A 27,382-nucleotide genomic window follows, 5' to 3' on the forward strand; every position below is an offset into this window, starting at 1 on the left:
GCCTGTGGCAGGGGTTGGAGTTGGAGGAGCTTTAAGGTCCCTTATGATTCTATGAAAAAAAAAGAGCTCTGTGAGGCAAAGACTAAGCAGGGGACTGGATATCGGGCTGGAGGTGATGGGTTTGAGTCTGGAACAGTGCAGGAAGGGTTTGTGCAGCTCAAGGCTGTCCGTGTGCTGGATGCACCCGCTCCTGCATCAGACTCAGCTCTGGCAAGGCTTTGCTGAGCAAGGGGGGGCAAGCAGCTGGGAGAAGAGGTGAAGCTGGCAGAAACCAGGCCTCGTAGGAGCTGATTTATCTGGACAGATGCAAACACTCCGTATCCAGCTGAAATCACAGCCTCCATCTCGGCTGCGCTCGCTGTTAGCTCCGCATCCCCGCTGCTCCCAGGGTCCTGCTGCGCTTGGCCCCAGCAGGAATTGCCCCGGTTGCTCCGTGTCTGCCTGCAGCAGAAACAGCCGCAGCACCTCCACAGCCTGTCCCACACAGTTGTGCTTGGGTTGCAGTGGGATACGGGAGCAGTCTTCCCTGCCAGGGCTCTGGATAGACCAGCTTTTCTCCTTCCCTTATCACCATCAGCTTTGGGAGCAGGGGAAGCCGCTGCTGAGTTGTGGAAGAGCTTTTAGGCTTTGGCAGCAAAGGGGGAACGTCAAGAGGTGCATTGGCTGCAGAGGGACCACCTAAGAGACCTTGGGAGGTTGGCAGCAAGCAGGGCTGAGCAAAGAAATAGCAAAGTGATGTTGAAACTCCTGGAAGGGGCAGTTGTTGCTGCAGAAGAAGGGGGGGGAAATAACACAGAAGCATGGGAATGGCTTGCCACTAGATGGAGCGAATGGTTTTATGGGGGTTTATCCTCAGCCTCTGGTGAGTTCAGTCCAGGACCTCCACAGTGGGAATGGGAATTGGATCTTTCTCCTGGGCTTGACTTTGGGCATCAGCATCTTCTCCAGCACTTCTCCATCACGCTGAGGTGATGTGGTGATCCACGCTGTTGGATGTAGAGCAGAAGAGTCACTTCCAGGTATTGTGGGCACAGAAATAAAATCCTTGAGCTCTTGAAGCCCATGTCCTTCAGCAGAAGCAGTCTGGGACTCTTGTTTCCATGTGTGAGTATGGAAGAAGCTGTGCAGTGAAAAGGGCTTCTTTCCTGCCTTGATGGACCAGCAACAGAGCTGGTCCTCCTGAGGTTATGGGTAGAGGCAGTGGCCTTTTGGGAAACCACTGGTGCAAGAGTTGATGTCCTTGTGATGTGCATGAAGTCACAGCAGGACCTTGCCCACTGATCACAAGAGGCTCCACTCGCCCCATTGCCATCTTTTGGGAGCTGATGACTTGCAATATGGGGGACCCCCATGTCCCCTCCTGATCCCCCACCTCTTGTGGGGCTGCAGACCCCATCAGGAACACCACAGAGCTGCAAAAGGAGATCCATGTAGGAAAACCTTGGGCTGTCCCTCTCCAATGCCGATTGGGAGCATAAGGAATCCCTGCAGCAGCTCCCTGGTGATGCAGGTGTTGGGTCGAGGTGGGATGCAACATCTTCCCACCACCCTCACGCCAGGGGAGGGGTGAGCTACAGCAACAGGAATGCTCCCTTCCACTTGGGTGACTGCTCCCAGTTAGAGATGAAAACATTTGTTCCTGCACTTGGAGTCATTCCTGGGATTGCAACACCCAGGCTGTGTTTCCAATTAAGCTGCTGAAGTCGTCATTGGCTCAGCAGAGAGAAATCTGGCATTGCCTTCGTGTGCTCAAATGCCAGCTGAGATGTGCACGGTATTGAATGGGAAGGGACCCCCCCCAGCACCACCAGCACAGCATCACCCGGGGGTCCCTGGGCAGCTTCGGGCCGGCGGGGAGGGATGTGGCCGAGGGCAGAGCATTCCGCATTCCCTCCTCCTGGGAATGGAAACGCTTGGAATAGTTGTTGAGTTACTGCTGGGTTTTTCCTGCCTGGTTTCCTTCTGTTTCTGGGTGTGTGTTTTGTTTTGGGGAGAAGGGGAGGGGGGTGAAGGGAGTTGTGTTTGGTTTAGGCGCTGCGTCTGCAGGGCTCTTATTTACAGCCCCGCTGCTTAGCGGTGATGCTCGCCGTGCGTTGGGGATGATGATGTGACCTCTCCACCCCAGCCTCCTCCCAGGCCCTCCTTGTGGGGGGGTTCTCCTGTTCCATCGAGGCTGGAAGCTGTTTGGTTTGGGAGTTGAGTGATTCCTGAAGCGATGCCTGCGTTGGGGTCAGTGCCTTGGTGTTGCATGGAGGGCCCTGGTGGTGCATCTCTGTGTTAGCTGCATCTCTATGTTAGGCACCTCTGCAGGGAGGACAGACATCCCCTTGCCCATGGTTTTCTCTCTCCTAGGGCTGCTTTTGCAGAAGTCAGGGTTCCTGCCTGGAGCTGGAAGTGACCCCACACATTCCTCATCTCCCGTGTGGTGATCTGAGCAACGAAATTGGCTCGGGAGCCCGGTCCCAGCTGGGTGGGAGCAGTCCAGTGCGTTAGCACAAACACTCACCAAAGGCTGAGCCTGTGCAGAAATCTTCCCTTTCCAAGAATGAGGATCAGGCTGAGGCCCCCCTCCCTCCGGAGTCAGCAGGGATGGGAGCAGGGAAGCAGGGACAGGGAAGCTCAGTAGGTCACTGGTGGCTTTTCCCTCTAAGGGGGAAACACAAAGGAGCATGTGGACTCCTTTTCCCTGTTGGGAACTAGAGCAGGGATGGAGTGTCTGGCTGCCCCCTGCTCCTTGGAGTCCCCTCTGCCTGTTCCATAGGGATGCTGTTATCCACATCCCTGCAGCAAGGCTTCCTTGAGAGCTGGAAAGCGTTAAGTGAGGACGGTGACAAGACCACTCCCAAATTGGATCCTGCTCCTTTCCCATCTGCGAGGGCAGCACCGGGGCAGTATGTTCTTCAGTGGGAGTGTCGTGCAAAGCCTGTGCACCCTGCCCGGAGGCCAGCGCAGGCAGATGCGTGAAAGCCTGGAAAACACCCCAGGGAAGCGAGGAGAGGAGGGGGAAGGCAAGTTTACCACTGGTGTTTAATGCTGCACTGCATCCATGTAACAGATTCTGACGGATCTTGTGCTAACTTCCCGAGTTCCTTGCTCCAGAAATGGAGCTTTCCGACGTGCCTCCAGTAGAACAAGTCTGTGGCGCACAGCTTTTTAGCAGTGAGGATGTAATGGTTCTATATTTGCTTGCAGGACAATAATACTGATGCTTTCTATTTTTAACCACATCAGCGGGGCAAAAATGCACTTGGGAATCTTCAGGGAGCAGAGCAGCTCCGCTCGGAGCGCTGCCGGACCTCGGGAGCGACGCCAGCAGCTCAAGCAGCTTTGGGGGTGCCTGGCCCCACATTTTGGCAGGTAACGAGAGGCCAAGGGCTGGTCTCCCTGCTCCAATGGGCCCAGTGGAGCCTATGCTCTGGGGGGCACAGGGCTGGGGGGTGGTGGGGAGGAGTGGGATCGTCCGTCCTCCTTTTCCTCTTGTTTCTCTCCCTGCTGTGGCCCTTGAAGGCTGCGGAGGCTCTGTGGGTCTGTCTCTGTCCCTGTGATGCTCATTTGGGTGGTGCCAGTCCTGAAATCCCAGCTCAGGTCCTACAAACATCTCAAACCTTTTATATAGATGTCCTTTTTTTTATCCTTTTTTTCCTAAGACAGTTTCTGTCACCACCTTAAGCATGGAAAAGGGCTGCAAGCAATAACCTGCAAAGCCCTCCGAAACAAGAGGTGAATAACAGACCTGGCACCCGCTTGAGGTGCAAGCCCAAGTCTGGGGACTGATTCATGACTTGGAGTGGTTCTGCCCTGGCCAGGTCCTTCTGCCACATCTCCTGTGCTCGAGCTGCCGTCAGGGCTTGCGTTGGTCCCTGCTGACGTGCGTGCTGGAGGAGCCTGCACGCGTGCACCTCCCATCTGGAAGAGAAAAATAGGGATTTAGGGTGGATTGTGCTCCCTGGGGCCTTTGGTTCACCCTCCAGGCTGGGTCCACAGAAAGCATCTTCTGCCCTCTTGTTGTTTTGTTGGGCTTTTTTTTCCGTGCAGTGGAAAATCCCCCTGCTTTTAGGAGTGGGTTTATCGTGGTGTTTGATCTGATTGCACAGGCGCTGGTTTCCAGCCCATCTGCAAGCTCATGCGAAACAATCACCGTGTTCCCACGGCAGATTTAAGCCAAAACCAGAGGGATTTGGAGAAGTCTTCCCTTTCAGGATCAGGCTGAGGTCCCCCCTCCCTCCGGAGTCAGCAGGGATGATGGATGGGAGCAGGAAAGGGGGGACAGCAAAGCTCAGTGGGTCACTGGTGGCTTTTCCCTCTAAGGGGGAAACACAAAGGAGCATGTGAACTCCTTTTACCTGTTGGGAACTAGAGCAGGGATGGAGTGTCCGACTGCCCCTTGCTCCATGGAGTCCCCTCTGCCTGTTCCATAGGGATGGTGTTATCCACATCCCTGCAGCAAGGCTTCCTTTAGAGCTGGAAAGCATTGAGTGAGGACGGTGACCAAACCAGAAGGGTTTGGATTGAATCTGAGACCTGTCTCTTGTGCTTTGGGGTCCTGGGGAAGGTGGAATCTGTGCCTGTGGCCACCCCCTACAGACAGGTTTGCATTCTGGGCCTGATCCTATGGGACAAAGAGGTGCTTTTGGCTTCGGTATCCCGGGTGTGCAGCTGCGTGGGGCTTGGGACAATGGCAGGAAGCTGGGAGCCGCGCGCAGCTCCTCATCCTCACGGAGCGGCCGCTGCTCCTCCCTTGCTATTTCCATCGCATTGTCCGGAGGAGAGGAAGGATGTTTCCAGCCTTCTTCCTTTTTGCCTCAAAGGGATGTGGGGTGGGTGGGGAGGGGAGGGGAGAGGATTTCTCTTGCTGGCTGTTGTGCAATAGGCGCTATCGCTGCTCTTGGAAGCACCGCCCAGGTCAAGGGGGTGATGCGCCTTGGCCTGAGATGTTCCTGAGCTCTCCTCTCCTCTGCACAGTGCTGGCAGTGGAGATGTGTCTCCTCCCGTGTCCCTGCTGGCAGCCAGCGGGCTCAGGCCTGTCCTCCTGTGAAGGCTGGGGCTTGGAGCTCCATTGGAGGAGATGCTTCTGCAACGTGGACACGGGCTTGTGGTGCTCAGCAGTGCTGGGGGAGATGCCGCTGCCTCCACATCCCTTATTCCCAGCAGTGGCGTGAGGTTGTTGGCACTTCATGGAAGCTATTTTGGGAAGGCAAGGTGGGATCCTAATGTTCTGAATGCCCCGAGAGCTGTGTCGTGGTGGGGATCTGTGTGTGGACGTGTCGTGGTGGTGCACCGTTTCAGGTGACTTCTGGAAGCATTGCAAGAAGGGGAATGGGAATGTGATGGAGAAATAGGGCCATGAAAAGAGGTTCTGGCTTCTTATATCTTTAGTTCTTCATTTGTGGAAAAAGCTCTGATGATGACAAAGAAAAGCTGCAAAGTCCTTCCTGTCTTCTTGCACAGCTTCCATTGCCCATGGCCATGCAAAGCTGAGGCTCCTCCGAGCTCCCACGTGCCAGGAAGTGAAAGCAGAATGAATTAAGATGGAAAATGATCTTAATTTGTTCTGGCTTAAATCCCTTTAGCGCCAGTAAAACCCAACCATTTGAAGCCCAGATCTTGGTCGGAGCATGGCCACACCTCTCCCATCGTTCAGAGGTGGAGAACTGGCCCATGACGCATGTCTAAGGGCTTGGCTGTATGGGGGAGTGACACAGCTGGGACAGCCCCAGGATGTTGCAGCACTGCTGACTTTTCCATAGGGAAGCACAAAGCTTTAAGGATCCCTTCTGGCTTATTTCCTTTGCTTGTCCCAGGTGGAAGCGGGATGCAGCGTGATGATTCTGTCCGCAAATAGCATCCATGGTACCCACCATGTGCCGTTCCTCAGGGACACCCTCCATACCCTGCCTTGGAGCTGTTGAGCACTCTGACAAAGCCCAGGGTGAGGGCCAGCCTGCACAACCTGCCAGGAATACCGGGAGCTCCAGGATTTCGCTGCTGACAGGAGGTGCCCAGCAGCACCAGGGCGATGGAGCAAGTGCTTGACAGCTGCCAGAGCCAGCTCTTTGCATTAGTGGGAATGCCACTGATGTGGCTTGGGAAAGAACCATTAATCCCTGGGGTCAGGGTAGTGATCTGAGCAGTTTCCTTCATGGATTAAGCCTTCCTGATGTCCCATTGCATGTGCTGGTGTTGGTTGTCCTGCACTGGGGTACACGGGGGAGGAGAGGCTGCGTGGAAGGAGGAGATGCGCTGCTCAGTTGTCTCCTTCATCCTCGATAGTTTTGGGGTTGTAGGGATGCTGTGAGTGTGGAGAGCACAGCAGAGGAGAGATTTTTCTGTAAACCAGCTTAGAAATGATGCCGGAGGAGCTGAGACAATAAAATAACACTTTAGGATGGAGCAGAATCATGGAATGGTTTGGGTTGGAAGGGACCTTAAAGGTCCTCCAGTTCCAAGCCCTGCCACAGGCAGGGACCCCTTCCACTAGAGCAGCTTGCTCCAAGCCCCTGTGTCCAACCTGGCCTTGAACACTGCCAGGGATGGGGGATCCAAACCTTCTCCACTGAGCCTATCCCAGTGTCCCAGCACCCTCTTCTCCCTTATCTCCAACCTGAACTCCCCCTGTTCCAGTCTGAACCCATCACCCCTTGTCCCATCGCTCCAGCCCCTGATGCAGGTCCCTCTCCAGCATCCTTGTAGCCCCCTTCAGACACTGGAAGCTGCTCTGAGGTCTCCACGCAGCTTCTCTTCTCCAGCCCCAATGTTCTCAGCCTGGCTCCTATGGGAGCTGCTCCAGCCCTTGCTCATCCTCGTGGCCTGCTCTGGACTTGCTCCATGGTCTGTGTTCTTCATGTTCCCATTTACAAAGCAGAGAGGGGTTTGTGTTCGTCTGGAGCAGGCACATGTGGGAGCAGGAGCAGGGCTGGACCCATGGACCAGCCTCTGCTCCATTGTGGCTTTTGCTTCCCCAACAAAGACCTTGGTGTTTCCACCTGCCTCCTAGGACCTGGGTGCCAACCACCTGCCTGGGCCCACGCAAAGCCTCCCTGTTTATTTTGTCTATAAGCAATATCCCCCAAAGGGGCAGGGAAAAGGTGTGGGGGGGAATATCCACTCTGCTTTAATTGCATTTAATGAATGTGCTGGGGCTGGCTGCCAGCGAGGGCTCTGCCAAGGTTCCTACTTGCCCGTGAGAACAACTGGGATGTGGGGTGCGGCTCTGTGGGGTGCAAGCAGAGAAATGAGGGCTCCCGGTGCTGCTCACCCCATGCCACACCATGTGGGGCTCAGCTCCACCGGCACCGTCATCCCCAAGGACTTGGAGGAGCAAGGGGTAATGGGTTTAAATTGAAACCCATTCAGGGGGTTGGAACTGTATGAGCTTAAGGTCCTTTCCAACCCAAAGCATTCTGTGATGATATCTCTAGGTGGATGTGCCAAGTGGGTGGGAAATGCCCTTGCAGACGTTGCAGGGCTCTTACAAAGGTGGGTTTGTATTGGATGCACCTTGAGCATCCCTTCTTCTGGAGCTGGGTCCGGTTCAGCTCCCCAGTGTGCGCCCAGCCTCTTTCCTTGCCAAATGACCTAGCGGGTCCTGGATGGGATGTGCTGCTGACTTGACACTAAGTCTCATCCTGAGAAGGTCCCAGCAGCTCAAACCCCACCACATGCACCGATTCCTCAGTGTGTGAGGTTAACGCTGCTGCCCCAGGCTCACGGGAAGGGGTGTTCAGTATTGATTTTCTCCCCTCCCCACCATGCTTGTGCAGCCTGGCTCGGGATTCCCCCTGTTTGGGGGTTAAGCACCCAGGGCAGTGTTGCTCCATGCGTGCAGAGCACACACCCCACCGCACCCTCCATCCCCGCCAGGCTCCTTGGCTGCCTCGGGACACCCGCGTTCTGCAGCCGTCAGCGGGGAGCTGCGTCCTCCTCCGAGGCTTCTCCTCCTCCTCCCATGCTTCCCACTGCTGTTTGCTCCTGCTTTTCCCCAGGCAGGCCCTGGCTCCATGCGGGACACAGGGGCCTCCTTGCAGTTCTTCACCCTGGTGTCTTGGCCATGCTGTTCCTTTTCCAGTCATTCCTTGGCTTCAGCATCATGGATCTCTCCTCAGCCTTGCCCCCAGCATCATGGATCTCTCCTCAGCCTTGCCCCCAGCATCATGGATCTCTTCTCAGCATTGCCCCCAACATCATGGATCTCTCCTCAGCCTTGCCCCCAGCATCATGGATCTCTCCTCAGCCTTGTCCCCAGCATCATGGATCTCTTCTCAGCCTTGCCCCCAGCATCATGGATCTCTTCTCAGCCTTGCCCCCAGCATCATGGATCTCTTCTCAACCTTGCCCCCAGCTGCTTGCATGCACCAGTGCTAACCCAGAATGTCGCTGGGGTCCCCATGGGGTGGCAGAAGGACTTGTTGGCTCCGGGCACGGTTCAGCCTCCTCTGCAGGAAGGATTTGGTGCTGGCACCTTGCCCAGCTGCAGAGGTGCTCGTTTTAAGCCAAAGGCTTCTTCAGGAGCACCCAGGTATGGGAGGCAGTGCCAAAGAGTGGAGGATATCAAAGTGTATTTGGGCAGGAAACTGAAAACGCTGCAGCTTCCTTCCTCTGACATAAATAGCTCTCACCTAAACCCCCATCTCCGCTGTGCGAGCTGGTGATCTCCAGTGCTGGCTGGAGGGGACACTGGGATGGGTGGGATGTGGTTGGAGAACCCCATGTGCTGATCCCCTCACAGGGCAACGCTGGGTCTGCCCAGCACCTGATGCTCAGCACTGGAGCAAGGCTTGTGGAGGAGCTCTGGTTGTGCCCTTGCTGGTGGTGCTTGAGCAGTCTGCAGATCCACACAGGGAATATTGTGTCTCATTCCCTGGGATGCTCCTGATCCGGCTCCTTGTTCTCCTGCTCTCTGCATTGTGGGCCTGAGGTTCTTGGCTTTGCTCTTTCTCATTCAGTTTTCTTTCCATGCCTGAATGTGCTCCCAGCCCAGCCTTGGACCTCGGCCAGCGTTTGCCAAAGGGATTTCCTCCTCTGCAGCACGCAGAGAGGCTCCAATTAATGGGCAGGTCCCCTTGAGGAGTCACTCCCTGAGAAGTGGGTACTGTGGGAGCCCAGGCTTTTTGTCTCAGCACTTCCACATCAAGCAAGGCACCGCTTGGGAGCCCAGAGCTCTGCCCTGGGGGCTCATGAGTCAAGCTGGGCTCTTGGTGCGGTTGCACAGAGCAATTGCAGGGTAGATGTAGGTTGAGCTGTAGCACTGGTGACAGCAGCCCCTGGGCCATGGTGACCCTTTGCAGGCCACAAAGGGCGGTGCAGGTTGTAGGTTTGAGGCAAGTGGATGGAGGCATCGCTCCGTGCTCGGCCTGTGAGGTTCTCTGTGCCATGGAGGAGAGGTTTGAGGTGGAACAACCCCATGCAATGCTCCAAGCTTAGGGAATTGCTTGGAGCCTTTGGAAAGCTGCTCATGGAAAAGGACCTGGATTGTTGGAGCTGAACTTGAGCAGCTTGTTGCCCAGGCAGCCAAGAAGCCCCCAGCATCCTGGCCTGGATCAGCACCAGTGTGGCAGCAGGGCCAGGGCAGGGATTGTGCCCCTGCACTGGGCACTGGTGATCTTATCGCTCCCTACAAGTGCCTGACAAGGAGGATGGAGCCAGGATGGGGCTGGGCTCTGCTCCCAAGGAACAGGGGATGGGGCAAGAGGAAAAGGTCTCAAGCTGCCCCAGGGCAGGTTTGGATGGAGCTGAGGAACAATTCCTTCCCCAAAGGGTGCTCAGGCATTGGAAGAGGCTGCCCAGGGCAGGGCTGCAGTCACCGTCCCTGCAAGTGTTCCCACACTGTAGTCCTCAGTGCCATGGGTTAGTGGTGGCCTTGGCAGTGCTGGGAATGGTTGGACTTGAGGAGCTTAAAGGTCTATGATTCAGTGATGAGAAGGCACCAGGACAGCAGCCAGGACCCCTCTGCGTTGGCTCCAGTGCAGGGCAGAGGTGCTGCCGAGCCCTTTGCGGTGCTCTCCAAACCGGTTGGGAACGTTCTCCTCCGCTTATGCAAAGGGCTGGTGATTGAGGAGAGGTTGGTCTCGAATCGTTTGATCTCTCCTCTGCTTCCCTTGGCACGGAGGCCGCATCCTCCGTTGCTGATGTCATCCAAGCGGGTGCGGGAAGACGAGGGCGTCCTGCACCCAGAGGGTGCTCGCTCGCATGCCGGGAGCGCTTGGCTGCGGCCGTGGGGCTGCTCCATGGCTCTGCCTCCTTTGGCATCTCCCTGCTTGGAGAACAGAGGCTTGGAGGAGCTCATCCTGCCAGGACTGGTGCCAGAGCCTCACTCCGTAGAGCTGTGTTGACTGTAGGCAGGGGGGATGATGCCGAGGGTTGTTGCCTCTCGCTAGAAGCCTGCTTGGGGGGAGAATAGGGCTGTTAGAAGGCACCAGGCTGCTCCAGTTCCAGCCGAGCGGGGGTACTTGCTTGTCTGGAGATGCTGTCTATCATCCACATCCATCTTTGCCTTCAGGCCTTGGCAGGGTTTAAGGTTTCAGGAGCACAGCGCCAACCCTCAGCCCTTCTCCGGCTGCGGCTGTAGCCGCGTCCGCAGGGAGAGGACATGGGAGGTGAGGATGCGTAGCAGCCCCTCTGCGGGCTGCGTTGGCAGGGCCGCTGGGGCAGGAGGAGTGGTGGAGCTCAACGTCACCCTGCTGCAGAGAAAGGCTTCAAGGGGAGGACCGGCACTGCCTCTGCATCGCGTGATTCCAGAGAGCAGGATGTGCGGGGCTGCTGGGGGATGAGCCCACGGTCCCGGTCCAGGCTGTGGGAGCAGGTGAGGAAGGAATGCGATGGGGTGGGCTGTGCGAGGGGGGATGTTTCCCTTCTGGGAGGGGAGGATTTTCCCTGGCTCTCGGGTGTTCCCATGGGCAGAAGCTGCCTGTGCTGTTGCGGGGAGCCCGAGGCACCACCAGGCAGCCTTGGCTTCCCTTCAGCAGAGCCCTTTGGTCATGAATTTCCCTCTGTTTCAGAGGAAATGATGGCTGTGAGGTTTCCTGGGGATACCTTGCACTCCTCCGCCCTGCATCCTCCCGCGGGGGCCTTGTGCTGCTATTTGGGATGGGGCTTACGACCCGTGGGGGTGGGAGGATGCAACTGCTGGCAGGAAATGACTGCCAGAGGTTTCCAGCTGTGCCAGAGGATGCATGGAGCCCACTTGCTGTCCCTCCCGTCCCATGGCCCGCCTGCGGTTGCAGGAGATGAGCTCTTTGGTCCCACCTTGCACCTCGTGTTGCCCACGCTCAAACCGTGGGGTTGGGGACCCGATCCTTCTGCAGGGAAAGTGCTCAGAGCACTGCTTTATTCACTTGCTTGCTTCAGATGTGCTCCAGCACACCCGTGGAGGCCCGGCTCATGGTGCCACAGCCCAGGGCACGGCTGAGGAGCAGCCAGCAGGGATGGGGATGCTTTACACTGGGGTCATAAGCAGCTGTGGTGTGATTCTTTCCTGCTCTTTTTGTGGCTTCTGTGTGTTTTCCTGTGACCAAATGATCTCAAGTTTAGACTTGCAGCCTGGCCCCGGGTTTTGCTGTGCAGGTTTTGCCTCCATTTGCACCATAGTTGGTGCTTTGAAGGCTTTAAAAACTCATCCCTGGGAGAGGGGCAGCATCCAGGATGCTCGGCCCTGGTTGCTCCAGCTCCAGGAGCTGTACATGAGTATGAAGGAAGGTGTTTGGTGGTTTAAGTAGTACCCGAGATGCAGTTTAGGTTCTGTGTTAAGGTTTGGGGTTTTGGGGTGATTTAGCAGGATGCAGGATTACCTTGGGATCCTCCTGACCAGCTTTGCCCTGCAGGCAAAAGGCTTTCAAAGCCAATCTGATCATTTGAGAGCAAGGGGGAAACCTGCCTTGAAACAGGCACCTAAACACCCGTGTGGATCTGCTCACCCCACTGACCACATCCATGGGGCAGCCCAGGGCCCTCACATAGCCCTGGGGCAGCAAGGAAGGGGCTTGTGGTTGATGGAGAGCACAAGCACCCACATTTCCCCCATGGATGCAGCTGGCCCACGTCCATGAGTGTTTCATTTAGTCCTGAAGGGTTCACTGCACCTCTTCCTTTGGCAACGGGGTCGTGCCTTCAGCTCTCCACGGATGCTGTGGGAACATAGCGTGATCCCTTGAGCCTGGGTGGGAATGCTGATATCAGAGGGTGGGTTGGAACGCAGCGCGTTAAAAGCAGATCCAGGTGCAAAGCATCCGTGTCCCAGTGCACCGTGAGATTTTTGGGTCCTGGAGTCATGAGTTTCAAGCTGGAACAAGGCACATTTGTGGGGAGAGAATTCCAGGGAGGGCTATTAAGTGTCTGACTCAAAGGTCACGAGCCACAAATAACCAGGGAGAGTAATGAGGGGGAAGTATCTCGCCCTGATCTGCTTCCCGAGGCCTGATGTGGATCTCATCCACAGGCTCAAAGAGAGAATTTCCTGACTGATGGCCTTCAAATGCATGAATAATGCGTTTGAAAGCCCGAAATGATGCGCTTTCCTCGCAGGTGTTTGTGTGCAGCCTGGGTGGTTTCAGGTGCGTTGCTTTCGCCATCATCTGTCTCCAATTCCCACCTGGAAACTTTGTGCACGAGGAAGTTTGGAAGAAGCAGAGTAGGAAAAAAAAAACAAACCTGAGGATTTTATCCTTGTGGAAAAAAACTCACGGGGGCTTCTCCTAAAGAAACCTCGGCCTCTTCTTGTTTTAGAGCAGGAATGTGATGGCTGGTAGGGAGGAGAGGGATCCACCCACATCTGGCCAATTCATAAAGCCCTTGAAACTCCCACTTAACACGCTCCAGAAAGAGTGATCAGAACTTGGCAACCGACTGCTCCAAACATGACATCTTCCCTCAGCAGCATCTGTTCTGCTGTGGCTCGTGCGGGACACTGCGTACTGCAGGGCTTTCCCTGGAGCTGCATCCCTGGAGCTGCATCCCTGCAACGTGGTGGCTCCTCAGCAGCAAGGTGAGGCAGGAAGGAAATGCCCCAAACCCTCAGGTTTCTCAGGGACCTGTGAGGAAGCCCCCCCAGGGACCCATAAGCAGCTGGAGGTAGGGAGAGCGGAGGGGCACGCTCCGTCTGGAGCAGCATCCCTCCTGTCCCCATAGAGCAGTGCCTGTGTCCCTGCTCCTGCTGTAGCTGGGAGAGGTGCTGGGGTGATGCTGGTTTTGTGCTTCTCTCGAAGGGGAGCCTAAAGTTTGGTCCCCTGGTGAAACCAGCATCCCGGTGCCTGCACCCCAGGGCGAGGTTATGCGAGGTACCCCGACTCCGGGATTTCCTATTTCTCGAGTTCTGCCTTTGTGATCTTCATGTTGTTTCAACAGAGCCCTTTTCGTGTGGTTTCTTCGTTAAGTGGTTTTAATTTGAGCACATTCCCTCCAGCTAATTCTTGCTCCTTGTGCGTGGCTCTGCAGAAGGCCTTTTCCTTTTATTAAAGAGGAATGTTTTTAATCACATGCATTCTTCAACCCGCCTGAACTCTGAACCTTTCGCAGCTAATCAGCATAAGATGGGAAATGGTTTTGAAGAAAAACCCCTGCCTTTAACCCCATTTGGGCTCAGACAAAGCTCTTGGCTGGGTTGGCAGCGCTGGCACGCGGCACGGCTGCACAGAACGGCGTAGCTGGGATGCGACCGCTTTGCTCCTTCATAACGTGCCTGCCCTGCTTTGTTTGCTTCGTGCTTTCTTTCTCCGTTAGGAAGTGCAGCTCTTTGCTGACGGCTCCTTTTGCCTCTTAAAATGCAGCAGGGCATGCCGAAGCACCGATTTCTGGGCTGCTTTTTAGGGGGATCTGTGCCCGAGAGCAGCAGCGGGAGCAGTGATTTAGCACCACCAGCCCAGGCAATGCTGCCACCAGGTTTCACCCCAGCCAAAAGCTTAAGAGGAGCCCAAGAGGCTCCTTGCTGTTTGCAGAGTGGGGATCCCATCCCTTGGCCGCAGTTTCCCCGTGTCCTTCCCACCTTCCCAGCTTGGAGCCCTTCGGCTGCTTTCCCTGCGCCGCATCCTGCCGACGGCCTGGAAAATGCTGGTAACCCGTGCTGGGTGCTGAGCACAGAGCTTGCATTCATGCTCATCCCACTGCCCAAGGCTTTCCCAGGCACGGCGAGAGCCTCTGCTCCTCGGAAGCTGCTCGGAAGCTGCTCTCCTTGTGTTGCAATCTCCCCCTTCCCATGGAGGAAGGGTGGAGCTGCCGCTGCTTCTACCTGCCCGGGTTTGTGCAATGGTGCTCGCTTCCATGGTGCTTCCGTGTTCCATCAGGGCAACGGGGCTGGTGCAGGGCCTGGAGCACAATGAGGAATGGCTGAGGGACCTGGGAGGGTTTAGTGTGGAAAAGAGCAGGCTCAAGGGGAGACCTGATGGCTCCCTACAAGTGCCTGACAGCAGGATGGAGCCAGGAGGGGACTGAGCTCTGCTCCCAAGCGATGGGACAAGAGGAAACGGCCTCAAGCTGCACCAGGGCAGGTTTAGATGGAGCTGAGGAACAATTCCTGCCCCAAAGGGTGCTCAGGCATTGGAACAGGCTGCGAAGGACAGTCCTGGAGCCACCGTCCCTGCAAGTGCTCACACACTGGGTAGCCCTCAGTGCCATGGGTCAGTGGTGGCCTCGGAACGGCTGGCCTGGATGAGCTGAAAGGGCTGTGATTCAATGATAAGAAGGCACCAGGTCTGAAAGGGGCTGAGTTTTGCTCTGGTTTCATGGGCTCATGTGCAAAGCCGTTTGCCCTGCTTGAGCTGCTGGTGATGGGGTGGCTGCCGAGCCTCTGCCAGCCGCAGTGCTCGTGTGAGGCCGGCTCTGCCACCAGCTCCAGCCTTCCCATGCGAATGTTCCTGGGGCCTAAAAACAACCCTCAAGAGATGCTGGCAGGGCCAGAATCCTTCCACCTCTTCCCTGGGTGGCTGCTCCCGGTTTGCTTCCCCCTGCTCCATCCCTCAGCCCTGCTCCTGGACCATGCAGGTGAGGAGGAGGAGGATGGATTCAGCCCCCTGGCGATGCATGGGGCCGGTGGAGCATCCCAACCTCAGCCCATCTGGGCCACGTGGTGGCTTGCAAGGGTCCATTAGGGACCAGCAGGAGCTGGGGTGGTTGGGGAATGGGGCAGACCCCCCCCAGGAGCTACCATGGGGCTGTGCTTTTGGCCTTCTTCGGGTGAGGGGAAGAGGAGGAGCTGCTGGCCTGGCTGCCTGCCCCCTGAATCATGTGTGAGCAGCCGAGGGGAGTTGTTTACTGTACTGCTTGGCCCAGGTCCCAGCATGAAACCCCAAATGGATTCAAGCTGCAGCAGGAGGTCATGGCTGCAACAAACAGCTCCCAGCACAGGAAGGCCTTTGCTGAGGGGTCCAGAGCCTGCTGGAGCCCAGCCTGGAGCAGGAGGGATGTGGAGCATCCCTGGGGAGCTGCCATGCGCAAGGTACCACAGGGTACCAGCATGGGGATGGCGGCCAAGGCTCCTGCCCAGGGACTGGGACACCCCTGTCGCCCTGAGGTGCTTGAGGCCAGTCTGTGCTCCTACAATCCCTGTTTTCCCGTCTCATCCTTCCTCTTTCCCACCTGAAAATGATGCTCCAGTGTCGCCATCCGAGCAGGGCCGGTGCTTCCTGTGCCAGGAGGAGGGTCCACGCAGCCTGGTCCCTGGCTCCGGTGCCTCTTGGCCCTGGGGATGCTCGACAGCCTTTTTCCTGGCTTGGGCTGAGTGCTGAGGAGTTGTTTTGCTGGCTGCTGGCCGCTGGCCTGCCCGGCCTCCCTGTCCCTGTCCCTCCCAGCACACACGTTCCCTCCCACTTCTCCTCTTCCCTGCTTCGGAGCTTGGATTTAAAGCAGATGAGGCAGAGAGATTCCCCCCCATGTGTTCCCCATCAGCTCTGCCACTCTCCATGCCCTTGGAGGTTCCTGTTGTAGCCTCTCCTTTGCCTCCGAGACCTTCCTGCCCCTTTTTATCCCCTGGAGGTGCTGAGCCTGAGGATGCTGCCCATGGGGAGGTGAGGATAAGGCTGCTGCTGCTGCTGAGCTTTGCCTTGTGGGAGCTCCCCATGGGCATCTTTAGCATCCCAAGCAGAGAAAGGTTGTGACAAGCGTTCTCTGGATGCCATCAGCTCTGAGGATGTGGCTGGTCCCTTCCTCCCCATGCCCCCACTTTCCCCTCGGCACAATGATCCCTCACCTAAGCAGCCCTTTCCGTGTCTCCAAGCTGAGCCTGACGCCGATGAACCCCCGGCAGCAGTTCCCAGCTCCTGCCCCCTTTGTCGGATCCAGCAGGACAGTGACATTTGGCTGGGGGGGACTGAGGGATGGCTGAGCTTCTGCAAGTTCCTGCAGATAGACAGCATCACGTGGCAGGGATTTGGCTGGGCTGGGAGCTGTCAGAATTCCCTGTTTCCCATCCCTGTTACACTCTGTCCTTGTCTGGCTGCCAGCAGCCCGGCACATCGGGTAGCACTGCACATGCCCTGCTCCTGCCTCGTCAGCCTGCATCCCTGAGGGGCTCCAGCAGCACCCATCCCTCCGGCATCCTCCTCCTCCCTGGGAGGTGGGAACACACATGAGCTGGGAAGCAGGAGGTGACAGCCCAGTTCATCGGTTGCATCCTTCAACATCGCTGATGTTCTGCAAGCTGGGAGGCCCTTTGGCTGGGAGCTTCGTGGAGCAGCACGCAGGTGACGGCCTCCCAGGGTGCTGGTGCTGGCACCCTGCTGCAAGGAGACGTGTTGGGATGCTCCTCCTTTTGGGGAGCCCTGCTTGGCTTCCTGCTCGGGCTATGGGGCACGTGGTAGGTGAGACAAAGGGCTGAGAGAAGGTCAGGATCTTCCTGCATGGGGTAACTTCACCTGGACTCTTGTTTGCTCATGAAGTTGCAGTTTAAATGTGCTTGGGCTGTACCTGACCCCCAAAGGGAGTGCTGGGGCTCATCCTGCCCTTCTCGTGGCATTGCACCGTGTCCACCCATGAAGCCTTGGTGGTAACGGAGCAGAGGAGCTCCTGGGTTTGAGGCTCTGGTTGTTAATGGCCCTCGAGCTCCACATCATGCTGGATACATGGGGCAGGCAGTGAGTAGCAATCAGAGCCCATTAGGGATAAGTTATCGGTGATGCAGGGAATGGAATCAAGCCTATGCTGGCGTTTACTGGGAACACCACCTCCTTCTCTGGCCTGGGCTGAGGTTGGGGATGTTGAGCTGGTCAGAGAAGTGCTTGCCCTCGACCAGAGGGGATTTTCCTGCCTGGGCTGCACAGGATGTGGTTATTTATAGTCCTGGTGCCTTCCTTGGATGAATACACTCATTCTCCTTCCCCGTGCACCTTGGCATGGGCCAGGGTAGGAGTTTGCTGGGTTTCCCCCTGTGCAGATGCTGTATTACGGGGTAGGAACCTGCAGAGGTTTCTCCTGAGGCTGTTGAGGTTGGGATTTGAACAGCACAAGGTGTGCTAAACTGCTTTTGGAACACAACCAGCTCTCGAGCTGCAGTGGCCCTGCTCCTGCATCCAAGAGCATCCCCCTTGCAGTGTCCTTTAATGCTGAATTCCTGCCTGCTTCCACCTTCCCCCCCACCCCGTGCTGCAGTGCCCATGGCTGCGTTTGGGCTGTGGGATGCCACAAGCAAAGCATTTTTCAGCCGAGGTGTGAGGAGAGATGCCCTCCAGGACCTTCTATCGCTGGCAGGATTGCTTGCCCAGAAGGCTCTTGCAGCCTGCAGGTGGTGTGTGGGCAAACCCTTCCCGATGGCAATACATCGGGATAGAGCCGAGCCCTATCCTGGTGCTTCCTGCAGGCATTGAGCAGGCCAGGGCCTGAGCTGCTCCTCTCCTTGTGTCTCCACAGCTGCCGTGACCCCGTGCACCTCCCCACGGGTGCCCCAGAGCGTCCCCATGGACCTGCGCATCGGGCAGCGCGTCGTCAAGCCTGGCTCTGACACCACTTTGCTGGCCCTCAAGCACACGCAGCAGCTCCAGCACCAGCTTTTCCTCGCCAGCCTGCACCAGCAGCAAGTGGAGCAGCTCGCCCACCAGCACGTCAGGGTATGAGCACCCCAGGGTGCGAGGGGGTAGTGGCTGGGTGAGGGTTTGGCACCCCCATCCCTCCTCAAGCACGTAGCTCATGGTGCTGTGTGTGCCTGCCAGCAGTGCCCTGCGCTGGGGCTGGCTTGGGCCGAGCTCTGGCAGGGATGAAGAGGAAGAAGCTGGAAAACCCTACCCCAAAATAACCTTCCCAGGTGAATTCCTGCTTCTCCCCTGAGCTGGAGAGGCCGCAGTGCTTCAGAGCCAGCCCAGAGACCTCTCTGACGCAAGGAGGCTGCTTTAGGAGTCAGGTGGGGTGGGTTTCACGTCTTCCTTTCGGGGCCAAATCCCTGTCCTGCCAAAGGCTGGGGCCTCCTGGGATGTGTGGAGCAGGGCAATGCTCTCAGCCGCCGCCAACCACGTGCGCTGAGGCAGGAGCCAGGGCGGCTGGACAGGATGCTGGGTGGCTGGGATGTGCCCCTGCGCTTGGCCACCGCTGGCTCCCTGCCCCAAAGGCAGCTCCTGTGCTGCTCTGCTGGGAAGTCTGCACTGGAATTCCACGGTGTCAGCCGGGATCACAGCCCCGTCCTGCTGCCAGGCTCTGCACTGTCGCAGCCTGACAGCAGGAGTTAGCTTGGCGGGGTCCCCTGGAGACCCCAGCTTCAGAGGTAGGGCAGGTTGTGGAGGCCACGTCTGGGCAAGCGCAGAGATCTCCCCCCCTCTGCCTGTCCCGGTGCTCATGGCAGGAATCAGTTCCATATATCCAGGTGGGATTTCCTTCACGGTCTGGCCTGTTGTGGCTCATCCTTTTGCTGTGCCCCTCGGGGGACCCAGGTTCCATCCGCTCTGTAGCCCCCTTTGGGTGATGGAAGATGCAGTTGTACCCCCCCCTTCTCTGGACTAAAGCCTCATCTGCTTCTCTCACATCCCTGTCAGTGCATGGCGTGGGCTCACTGGTCCCAGTAACCGTGTCTGGAAGCCCTGGGGGAATCATGCTGAGCCTGGGCACCAGCATGGTCCACACGCAGAGAGTTTGAGATGCTGCTGCTGCCACGACTGTTGGGTGCTCGGAGGCGTTTGTGCTTTCTGACCTCCCTATGGAATCATCCTGGAAAACCTCAGCTCTGGAAAGCACCAAGAGCCAAGCTTCTGAGATGTGTTTAATAGCTTTTTCAGGGGTTTTCCCTCCTTTTTAGTCAACTATAACTTTCCTTTCTCCTTATATCACAACGTGCCCTAGCTACAGATAAGCCAAAACACCGGCAATTTGAACCAGACTGGTTTGAGTTCTACCATGTCCCTGGGGAGAGCATCTCTGGTGACAAAGCTGCATCTGTTTGCTGTGGTGAATCAACTTGACCATGCTCTGCCCACCAGGTTCCCCAGACTGACCTAACTGAGCGGTTCAGATGGGCTCCATCCCTGTGTTATCGTGCCTTGGGCTTGGGGAAAGGGCCAGAAGCCTTTGGTCTGCACTGGGCTGATGTCGCTCTCCTCTCGCAGGTGACCATGGAGTCCCCACACCGTGAAGCTGAGCCTGGGCAGCAGGAGCAGGAGCTGCGGCAGATCCTCAACAAGGACAAGAGCAAGAGAAGTAAGAGCCCCCCTGCGTGTGTTGGCACGTAGCAGCGGGGACCACATCCCTGCCTGAGGAGCCGTGTCCCCTAACCCAGGGAGATCAGCTCACAGAGGGGCTCTTAGGAGGGGGATCAGAGGATGGTTCTGCCCTCTCTTGGTCTAAAGGTGTGTGATAGCACTTGTGTCATGGAGCATCTCGGTCCTGTGCATCAGACTGAGCCCTGCTCTGTGCCTGCCTGGGGCCGAGAGGACAACACAGTGTCCATAGGGAAGTGCTGCCCTGAGCAGCAAGCAGTGATACCAGCAAGCTGCCCTTAGCAGTTGGCAAGAGGGTTTGGGGGCTGTGGCCTGGCTGGTGCTTGTCCTTCATATCCCTCCTGGCAATGCCAGCCTGGGGGGGTCACAGCTCCGGGCTAACGTTGTGTTAGCCACTGCAGCGATGCTCCCCCAGCTGATGGTGCTTGTGGCTGCCCTGAGCAGGGTGTGAAGTGGCCGCTTGACCTTGCAAGCCTGGAGCACCAGTAGCAGAGGGGAGAGACTGGTGGGCAGAATGCGTCCTGCTGCGGTCTCCCTGCGCCATCTAGTGCTGGTCCCTCTGAGCTGTGGGGTGTGCAGCTGCAGCATCCGTCAGATGCACTGCACCCATCCCAGTGTCCATGTGCACCTCCTGAGCTCCATTAGGCTGCTGCTGTTTCCCCTTCGCTCCCACCTCACTCCTCTGTCGAGGTTTGAAGGGTTGATGGGGCTCGGTGTGATGCTGATAACATGGTGCCTGCCCTTTCCATGCCTCTCCTGGGAATGCTGCACACAGCCCCTTGATGGAGACTGAGAGTTCATCCCTTGCAGGTTGGACACAGGGGCTTGGAGCAAGCTGCCTAGTGGAAGGGGTCCCTGCCTGTGGCAGGGGTTGGAGCTGGATGAGCTTTAAGGTCCCTTCCAACCCAAACCAGGCTGGCATTCTATAAATCAATTTACCTGGGCTCAGAGGTGCTAAATGCTAGCACAGAAGTGTGGAGCATCCCTCTTGTAACCCCAGAGCATCCCTGCTGGATCATTCAGATGGGGCTATAGCCTCGCATGGGTAGGAGCATGCAAATGGGTTCTATCCGAGGTGGGAACCCCCATGGGTGCTGGTGATTGCAGCACCCTGCAGCAGCCAGAGTTCTGCCTGGGGTGGAACGGGGTATTGAATGTGGGTCGCTGCTGTTTGGCAGTGGGTTGTGGTCAAGCTCATGCTCTTCTGGAAGAGGCCATCAAGAGGTTCAGGAGCCTCAAACTGCATGGGATCCTTTAAAGTGCTCTGTGTTGGCTCTCAGCCCCGTGTGGTCACTGCTGGTGCTTCTGCAGGTGCCGTGGCCAGCACAGTGGTGAAGCAGAAGCTGGCTGAGGTCATCCTGAAGAAGCAGCAGGCAGCTTTGGAGAGGACCAGCAACCCCAACCCTTCAGCCATGCCATACAGGTAAAGCTTTTGTCCCAAGACAAGGCAAAACCAGCAGCTGGAGCCCTTCTATAGGTGCTTGTGGTAGTGGACAGGTCAAGCCTTTGTGTCCACTGGCACATGCCTGGGAAGGGCAATGTTCCATGGGCCACCCTTGCATTGGAGACCATAGCACGGGAAGCATGCGGCTGCCAGCTGGGAAAGGTCTCTAACAAGGTGACTTCTCCCTGTAGGTCTCTGGAGCCTCTGGATCCTGAGGGCCCGTCCCCTCCTGTGCTCAGCACCTTCCTGCCCCCTGTTCCCAGCACTTCCCTCGACCCCCCCGAGCATTTCCCACTGCGGAAGACAGGTAAGACCTTGGCAGTAACAGCATCTCCCTCGCAGCCTGCTTGCAGGGGCTGCCTGGAGCTAAGACCCAGGATGTCCTGGCCCCACAAAGCCACCCTAGCTGTGTCCCCATCAGCAGTGGGGCTGGGACCAACCTCCTTGTGTGCTCACAGCATCTGAGCCCAACCTGAAGGTGCGGTGCAAGCCCAGGAAGTGCCTTGACCGACGCAAGAACCCCCTGACGCGGAAGGAGAGCGCTCCCCCGTCGCTCAAGAGGCGGCCACCCGAGGCCATCGGTGAGGCCTGCATCTGGATGTGATCCCTCAGCAGGGTTTGGAGACCCCTTGGGGCCAGGCTGGAGCAGCTGTGGTGTGCCCAGGATCCTGGGTCACATCTGCTTGGGGGCTGCGTGGCCGGGGCTTGGTGTGTTATGGGTGCCAGGGCACGTGGAGGGAGCTCTCTGGAGGATGCTAAGGGAGGATGAGCAGGGGCTGGAGCAGCTCCCATAGGGAGCCAGTCTGGAGCAGAGGAGCTGCGTGGAGAGCTCAGAGCAGCTTCCAGTGTCTGAAGGGGGCTACAAGGATGCTGGAGAGGGACCTGCATCAGGGACTGGAGCAATGGGACAAGGGGTGATGGGTTCAGACTGGAACAGGGGAAGTTCAGGTTGGAGATGAGGGAGAAGCTGTGGCTGCCTCATCGCTGGGGCAGTGTTCAAAGCCAGGTTGGATGGGGCTTGGAGCAAGCTGCTCTGGTGGACATTGTCCCTGGTTCAAACTGGATGAGCTTTAAGGTCTCTTCCAACCCAGACCATTCCATGATTCTATAGTGGTGCAGGGACAAATGAGCCAGGAAAGGACATTCCTGCCACTGAACCCTGCTGCTTTTCAAGCCCAGGATGAACTTCCAGACTGGAAGGGTCTAAGGTCTTGAGCAAATATTGCTGGTCAGGATTCCTCGTTGTGCTTTGGAGCTTCCATGTGCCCAAGGGAGATGTCACCCAAGGAGGGTGGTGGCAGCTGTTAGCGGAAGGGAGGGCGATGAAGGGCTGGGGCAGAGGCTGTGCAGCCCTGCTCTGGGTGCTTTCCCCATCACCCCTGTTGCTCTTCCCTGCAGACTCCTCCCCGAGCAGTAGCAGCACCCCTGTGTCCGGTTGCAGCTCTCCCAACGACAGCCTCCCCGCCGAGCACGGAGCCCTCCCTGCTGCCTCCAGCATGGCCCACGAGGTGAGATCCAGCAGCCAAAGGGCCACAGGCTGGGGCTTCCCAACCTCTGGAAGGGTCGTTACTTGTTTCTCTGCTGGCTGACGGAGGTGAACATGAGCAGCTTGTGCCCAGGCAGCCAGGAAGCCCCCAGCATCCTGGCCTGGCTCAGCACCAGTGCGGCGGCAGGGCCAGGGCAGGGATTGTGCCCCTGCACTGGGAACTGGTGGGGCTGCACCTCGAATCCTGTGTTCAGCTCTGGACCCCTCACTCCAAGAGGGACTTCGAGGTGCTGGAGTGGGGCCAGAGAAGGGCAATGGGGCTGGTGCAGGGCCTGGAGCACAAGGGTGATGGGGAAGGGCTGAGGGACCTGAGGGGTTCAGATGGAGAAGAGAAGGCTCAGGGGGGACCTGGTGGCTCCCTACAAGTGCCTGACAGGAGGATGGAGCCAGGAGGGGCTGGGCTCTGCTCCCAAGGAACAAGGGATGGGACAAGAGGAACCGGCCTCAAGCTGCACCAGGGCAGGTTTAGATGGAGCTGAGGAACAATTCCTGCCCCAGAGGGTGCTCAGGCATTGGAAGAGGCTGCCCAGGGCAGGGCTGCAGTCACTGTCCCTACAAGTGCTCACACACTGTGTAGCCCTCAATGCCATGGGTTAGTGGTGGCCTTGGCAGTGCTGGGAATGGTTGGACTTGAGGAGCTTAAAGGGCTTTTCCAACCTGGTTGCTTCTACGAGCAGGCATCAGGTCCTTCAAAGGGGCTGAGTTTTGCTGTGGTTTAATAGCACTCCCCCAGGCAAACGGGGCTCAGCCCCTTTTGCTGCTGCCCGTGCTCAAGCTGCTTGTTCCACGTTGGAGCAGGACACTAATGCCTTGTGTTTGGTGCAGACACCCCTGGCCCAGCGCCTGATGATGCAGGAGAGCTCACTGGCCCAGTTTGCCCTGCAGAGCGCAGCCTCCCTTCCGGCCATCACGCTGGGGTTGCCGGCCACCACTAGCGCCAGGGTAGGTAGCCAGCTTGTAGGTGGCCTCAGAACTGGGCAGAGGGTGCCTATGGGGCAGGGGAAGCCCATGCCTTTGGGCCTGGGGTTGCTGGGGTGTGCTAGCTCTGAGTATTCCCGAACACCTTGGGCACGGTGAGGATGTGCTGTCCCCTCCTCACGCCGTGTCCTGCGGGATGCTGACCCCATCCTCCTCCTCTGTGCAGGGAGAGGCAGATCGCCGGCCCCTCTCCAGCCTGGCCCACCGGGTGCCCGTGTTGAATGGACCTGTCCTGGCGGGCACACACTCGCCCGTGTTCATCCCAGCTGGTTTGGAGCAGCACGAAGCTGGGAGCCCCTTGTCCTCTCGGCTCCAGCCCGTCATCATCCTCGAGCCCTCGGTCACCCACACTCCACTGGTGGCAGGTAAGTGACAGGCGCTGAGGCTGTGGCGGTGCTGGCAGTGACCCTGAGGGCAGGCAGGGGGTTGGGGTGCTGGGAAATGCCCACTGGCCTTGATCTTTCCATTACTGTGCCTTGAGATGGGGCTGAGGGAATGGAAGGTGTTGGCCCGGTTCTGCCTCACCAGCAGCGTGTCCTTGCCGTGGATGAAACCAGAGTCCTGCACACACCATGGCCTTGACAATGCAGGGAGATATAGCTTTGGCTCTTCCCTCCAGCTGCCCCTTGCCCTGCCTGGGCTGGCGTGGACCTGTTCATCCCCTCCAAGGGGTCTTTCTCACCTCTTCCTATGCTCTTGTGCCAATAGATTTCAGTAGAGACCCTGCCTTGAGCAGGGCAGCTCTGACCTCTTGGCTGTGGCCCCACTCTGACTGTAGCAGAAAGAGAATTGGCTCCTTTGTGCTCATTCCTGGCTCCATCTCTCCCTGTTCTGTGATACCAGCAGTGAAGGAAGCTTCTCCCATTGAGGGTGAAGCTGACTGAGATCAGCCAGGTCCTGTCCCCAGACCCCTGCTGCCAAAGCAATGGGGACAGAAGGAGGTGAACCATGAAGGCACAGCCCATGCCTACCAGACCCTGGGCTCCAGGGCTGGGTCACCATCATCTTTAGGGCTGTCTGGAGATAGTCTACATGGGTCCAGACCGTGCTGCTGCTTGCCGTGGTGTGCAGACAGCTCTGCAGGGTGCCACCCTCACCTCTCCTTCCTCTCCCCTCCAGTGCCAGGCCTGGGGACCGTCCCCTTCTCCTTCACCCCCTCGCTCATCTCTGCAGAGCGCCTGTCGCTCCCAGGCCACCATAAACCACTGGGCAGGACCCGCTCGGAGCCCCTGCCCCAGAACCCCAAGGCCATCCAGCAGCAGCTGGTGTACCAGCAGCATCACACCCACTTCCTGGAGAGGCTCAAGCAGCAGACGCATCTGGGCAAGGTGAGTCCTGGAGTGCCAGCTCGGGCTTGTAGGAGGCAATGGGATTGATGCTAGAAGGGTGCAGGACACCATCGCTACCTGCTGGGCAGTGAGCAGGAGATGTCCAGGGCCAAGCCCTAGCCAAGCATAGAACCATGGAATGGTTTGGGTTGGAAAAGACCTTGAAGCTCCTCCAATTCCAACCCCTGCCACAGGCAGGGACCCCTTCCACTAGAGCAGCTTGCTCCAAGCCCCTGTGTCCAACCTGGCCTTGAACACTGCCAGGGATGGGGCAGCCACAGCTTCTCTGGGCACCCTGTGCCAGCGCCTCAGCACCCTCACAGGGAAGAGCTTTTCTGCCTTATCTCCAACCTAAATCTCCCCTGTTTCAGTCTGAACCCATCACCCCTTGTCCCATCGCTCCAGTCCCTGATGCAGGTCCCTCTCCAGCATCCTTGTAGCCCCCTTCAGACACTGGAAGCTGCTCTAAGGTCTCCACGCAGCTTCTCTCCTCCAGCCCCAATGTTCTCAGCCTGGCTCCATAGGGGAGCTGCTCCAGCCCCTGAGCATCCTCGTGGTCTCCTCTGGCCTCGCTCCAGCAGCTCCATGTCCTTATATTGAGGACACCAGCCCTGCACACAGTGCTGCAAGTGGGGAGAGAATCCCCTCCCCGAGCTGCTGCTCACGCTGTGGGGGTGCAGCCCAGCACATGGGGGGTGGGGGGTGGGTTCTGGGCTGCAGCTGAGTCAATGGGGAGCTTCTCCTCACCCATCACCCCCAAGTCCTTCTCCTCAGGCTGCTCTGAAACGCATCTCGCATGCGAGATGCTGCCTTGCGCAGCCTCATGGCAGCAAGCTGAGGGTACCTGCTCAGCATCCTTGCTTCTCACATTCACCGTGCTCCTCCCCTGTATCCTTTCCCCCCCCCCATGACCTTCCCGGCCTGGGCTGTCCCCTGCCACGTCCCCGAGCTCACTGTGACCCTGTGCTGCAGCGCATGGTTAAATCCAGCGAGAAGCCCCGGCTGCGGCAGATCCCCTCCTCGGAGGACATGGAGGCCGAGGGGACGCTGCCAGAGGCTGAGAGCAGTGACCCAGCAAGGACACGTGTGGAGCCACCACGGCCCGGGAGCAGTGGGAAGGAGCCTGAGAGGACACAGAAGATGATGCAGCCTCAAGAGGAGCTCGTCCTCCAGCAGGTACCCAAGGACTGGCAGGGGTGAGGGAGCTGCAGGCAGCTCAGACCCTGAGAGCCACCTCCAGAAAGGGCTGCTGTGTGAGTAAGGCCACGGGCAGCCCAGCTGTACCTTCCCTGAGCCCCGGTACGACAGGGATGGGAGGTGCAGTCACCCCCCGCAAGGCTGAGCATCATCCCATTGCTTTGCCTTGCAGCAGGGCAGCCCTCCAGCAGAGAGCAGCAGATCATAGAATGGATTGGGTTGGAAGGGAGCTTAAAGCTCACCCAGTCCCAGCTCCTGGCCACGGGAGCTCCAGATGCTGCAGGATGTGTCCCAGCTCCTGCAGCCCCTCTCCAAGCCCCCCCCAGCATGGTTGTATCCAGACCCAGGGAGGGTGCACAGCGCAGGGCTCCCTTTTCCATGCCAAGTGATGCTGCTCTCCGGTTGTGCCTTGCTCTGGATGCTCACCGACCCCTCTCTCCAGCAGGCCTATCTGTGGGATTCCTACCAGCGTGTGCAGCAGCAGCTCCTCAAGCGCCAGCCCTCGGCTGACACCCCCATGGTCCCCACCATCCACACGGGGCACAGACCCCTCTCCAGGGCCCAGTCATCTCCTGCCACCGCCACCATCTCCCTTCCTGCCCAGGACACGGCCTCCAAGGCGCTGTCCCTGCCCGTGCAGGAGCAGCCACCCAAGCCCCACTTCACAACAGGTACCAGCAGCCCCTGTGTGGGGCTCTCACCGCCGCAGCAGTGGCTGGGGAGGAGCTGGGAGGGAGGTGGGGATGCTCAGGGGCAGCTTAGCATCAGTCCTGCTCAATCCCACTCATAAATGCTTGCGGTGCTCTGCCTGGCTGCACAAAGAGCAGAGAAGCCACAAAGCTCCCCTTCTCCTTATCTAAGGTGGCTTTTCCAAGCAGGATTCGCCCATCTCGCCCCTTGACTGCTGTCCTGGTCCAGTGATCCTGGCAAGGGTCAGCTCTCTTACACATCCCGAGCAGGATTTGCTTCAAGCATGTTGGGACAGAGGCTCCCATGGTTTGAGGGAGGCTCCAGTCAAACCAAACAGTTTTGGGTCTCATCCAGCCCCTAAAAGGAGCTGATTTTGGGGTCTGCACCACCGAGGCCGGTCCAGTGTGGTGACAGCAGCTCTCCTTGTGCCTTGCAGGGCTGGTTTATGACTCGGTGATGCTCAAACACCAGTGTTCCTGTGGAGACAACAGCAACCACCCCGAGCACGCGGGCAGGATCCAGAGCATCTGGTCCCGTCTGCAGGAGAGGGGCCTGCGCAGCCAGTGCGAGGTGAGCGCCAGCA

General features: G+C 58.0%; 1 protein-coding gene across 7 annotated transcripts in view; it reads left to right on the top strand.

The window, feature by feature from the left end:
* Window positions 1–27,382, top strand: part of HDAC7 (histone deacetylase 7) — a 77,622-nt gene that overhangs the window by 45,250 nt on the left and 4,990 nt on the right. For 2 of the 7 annotated variants that reach the window (XM_061443351.1, XM_061443348.1), the window contains exons 2-13: window positions 17,827–18,023; window positions 19,506–19,596; window positions 20,928–21,039; window positions 21,252–21,367; window positions 21,519–21,641; window positions 22,459–22,568; window positions 23,432–23,548; window positions 23,751–23,949; window positions 24,704–24,912; window positions 25,885–26,088; window positions 26,552–26,780; window positions 27,236–27,369. In XM_061443351.1, the coding sequence (XP_061299335.1) occupies window positions 17,827–18,023; window positions 19,506–19,596; window positions 20,928–21,039; window positions 21,252–21,367; window positions 21,519–21,641; window positions 22,459–22,568; window positions 23,432–23,548; window positions 23,751–23,949; window positions 24,704–24,912; window positions 25,885–26,088; window positions 26,552–26,780; window positions 27,236–27,369 (1,841 nt within the window). Of the gene's footprint in view, window positions 1–3,210; window positions 3,358–15,273; window positions 15,422–17,826; window positions 18,024–19,505; window positions 19,597–20,927; window positions 21,040–21,251; window positions 21,368–21,518; window positions 21,642–22,458; window positions 22,569–23,431; window positions 23,549–23,750; window positions 23,950–24,703; window positions 24,913–25,884; window positions 26,089–26,551; window positions 26,781–27,235; window positions 27,370–27,382 lie in introns of those variants that run through there. The other 5 variants (XM_061443355.1, XM_061443354.1, XM_061443349.1 and 2 more) reach the window with 5 other exon arrangements.

This window comes from Pezoporus flaviventris, unplaced genomic scaffold, assembly GCF_033815535.1.
Source record: "Pezoporus flaviventris isolate CSIRO_AGI_PZ_B2104156 unplaced genomic scaffold, CSIRO_AGI_Pfla_v1 ptg000350l, whole genome shotgun sequence".
Lineage (NCBI taxonomy): Eukaryota > Metazoa > Chordata > Aves > Psittaciformes > Psittacidae > Pezoporus > Pezoporus flaviventris.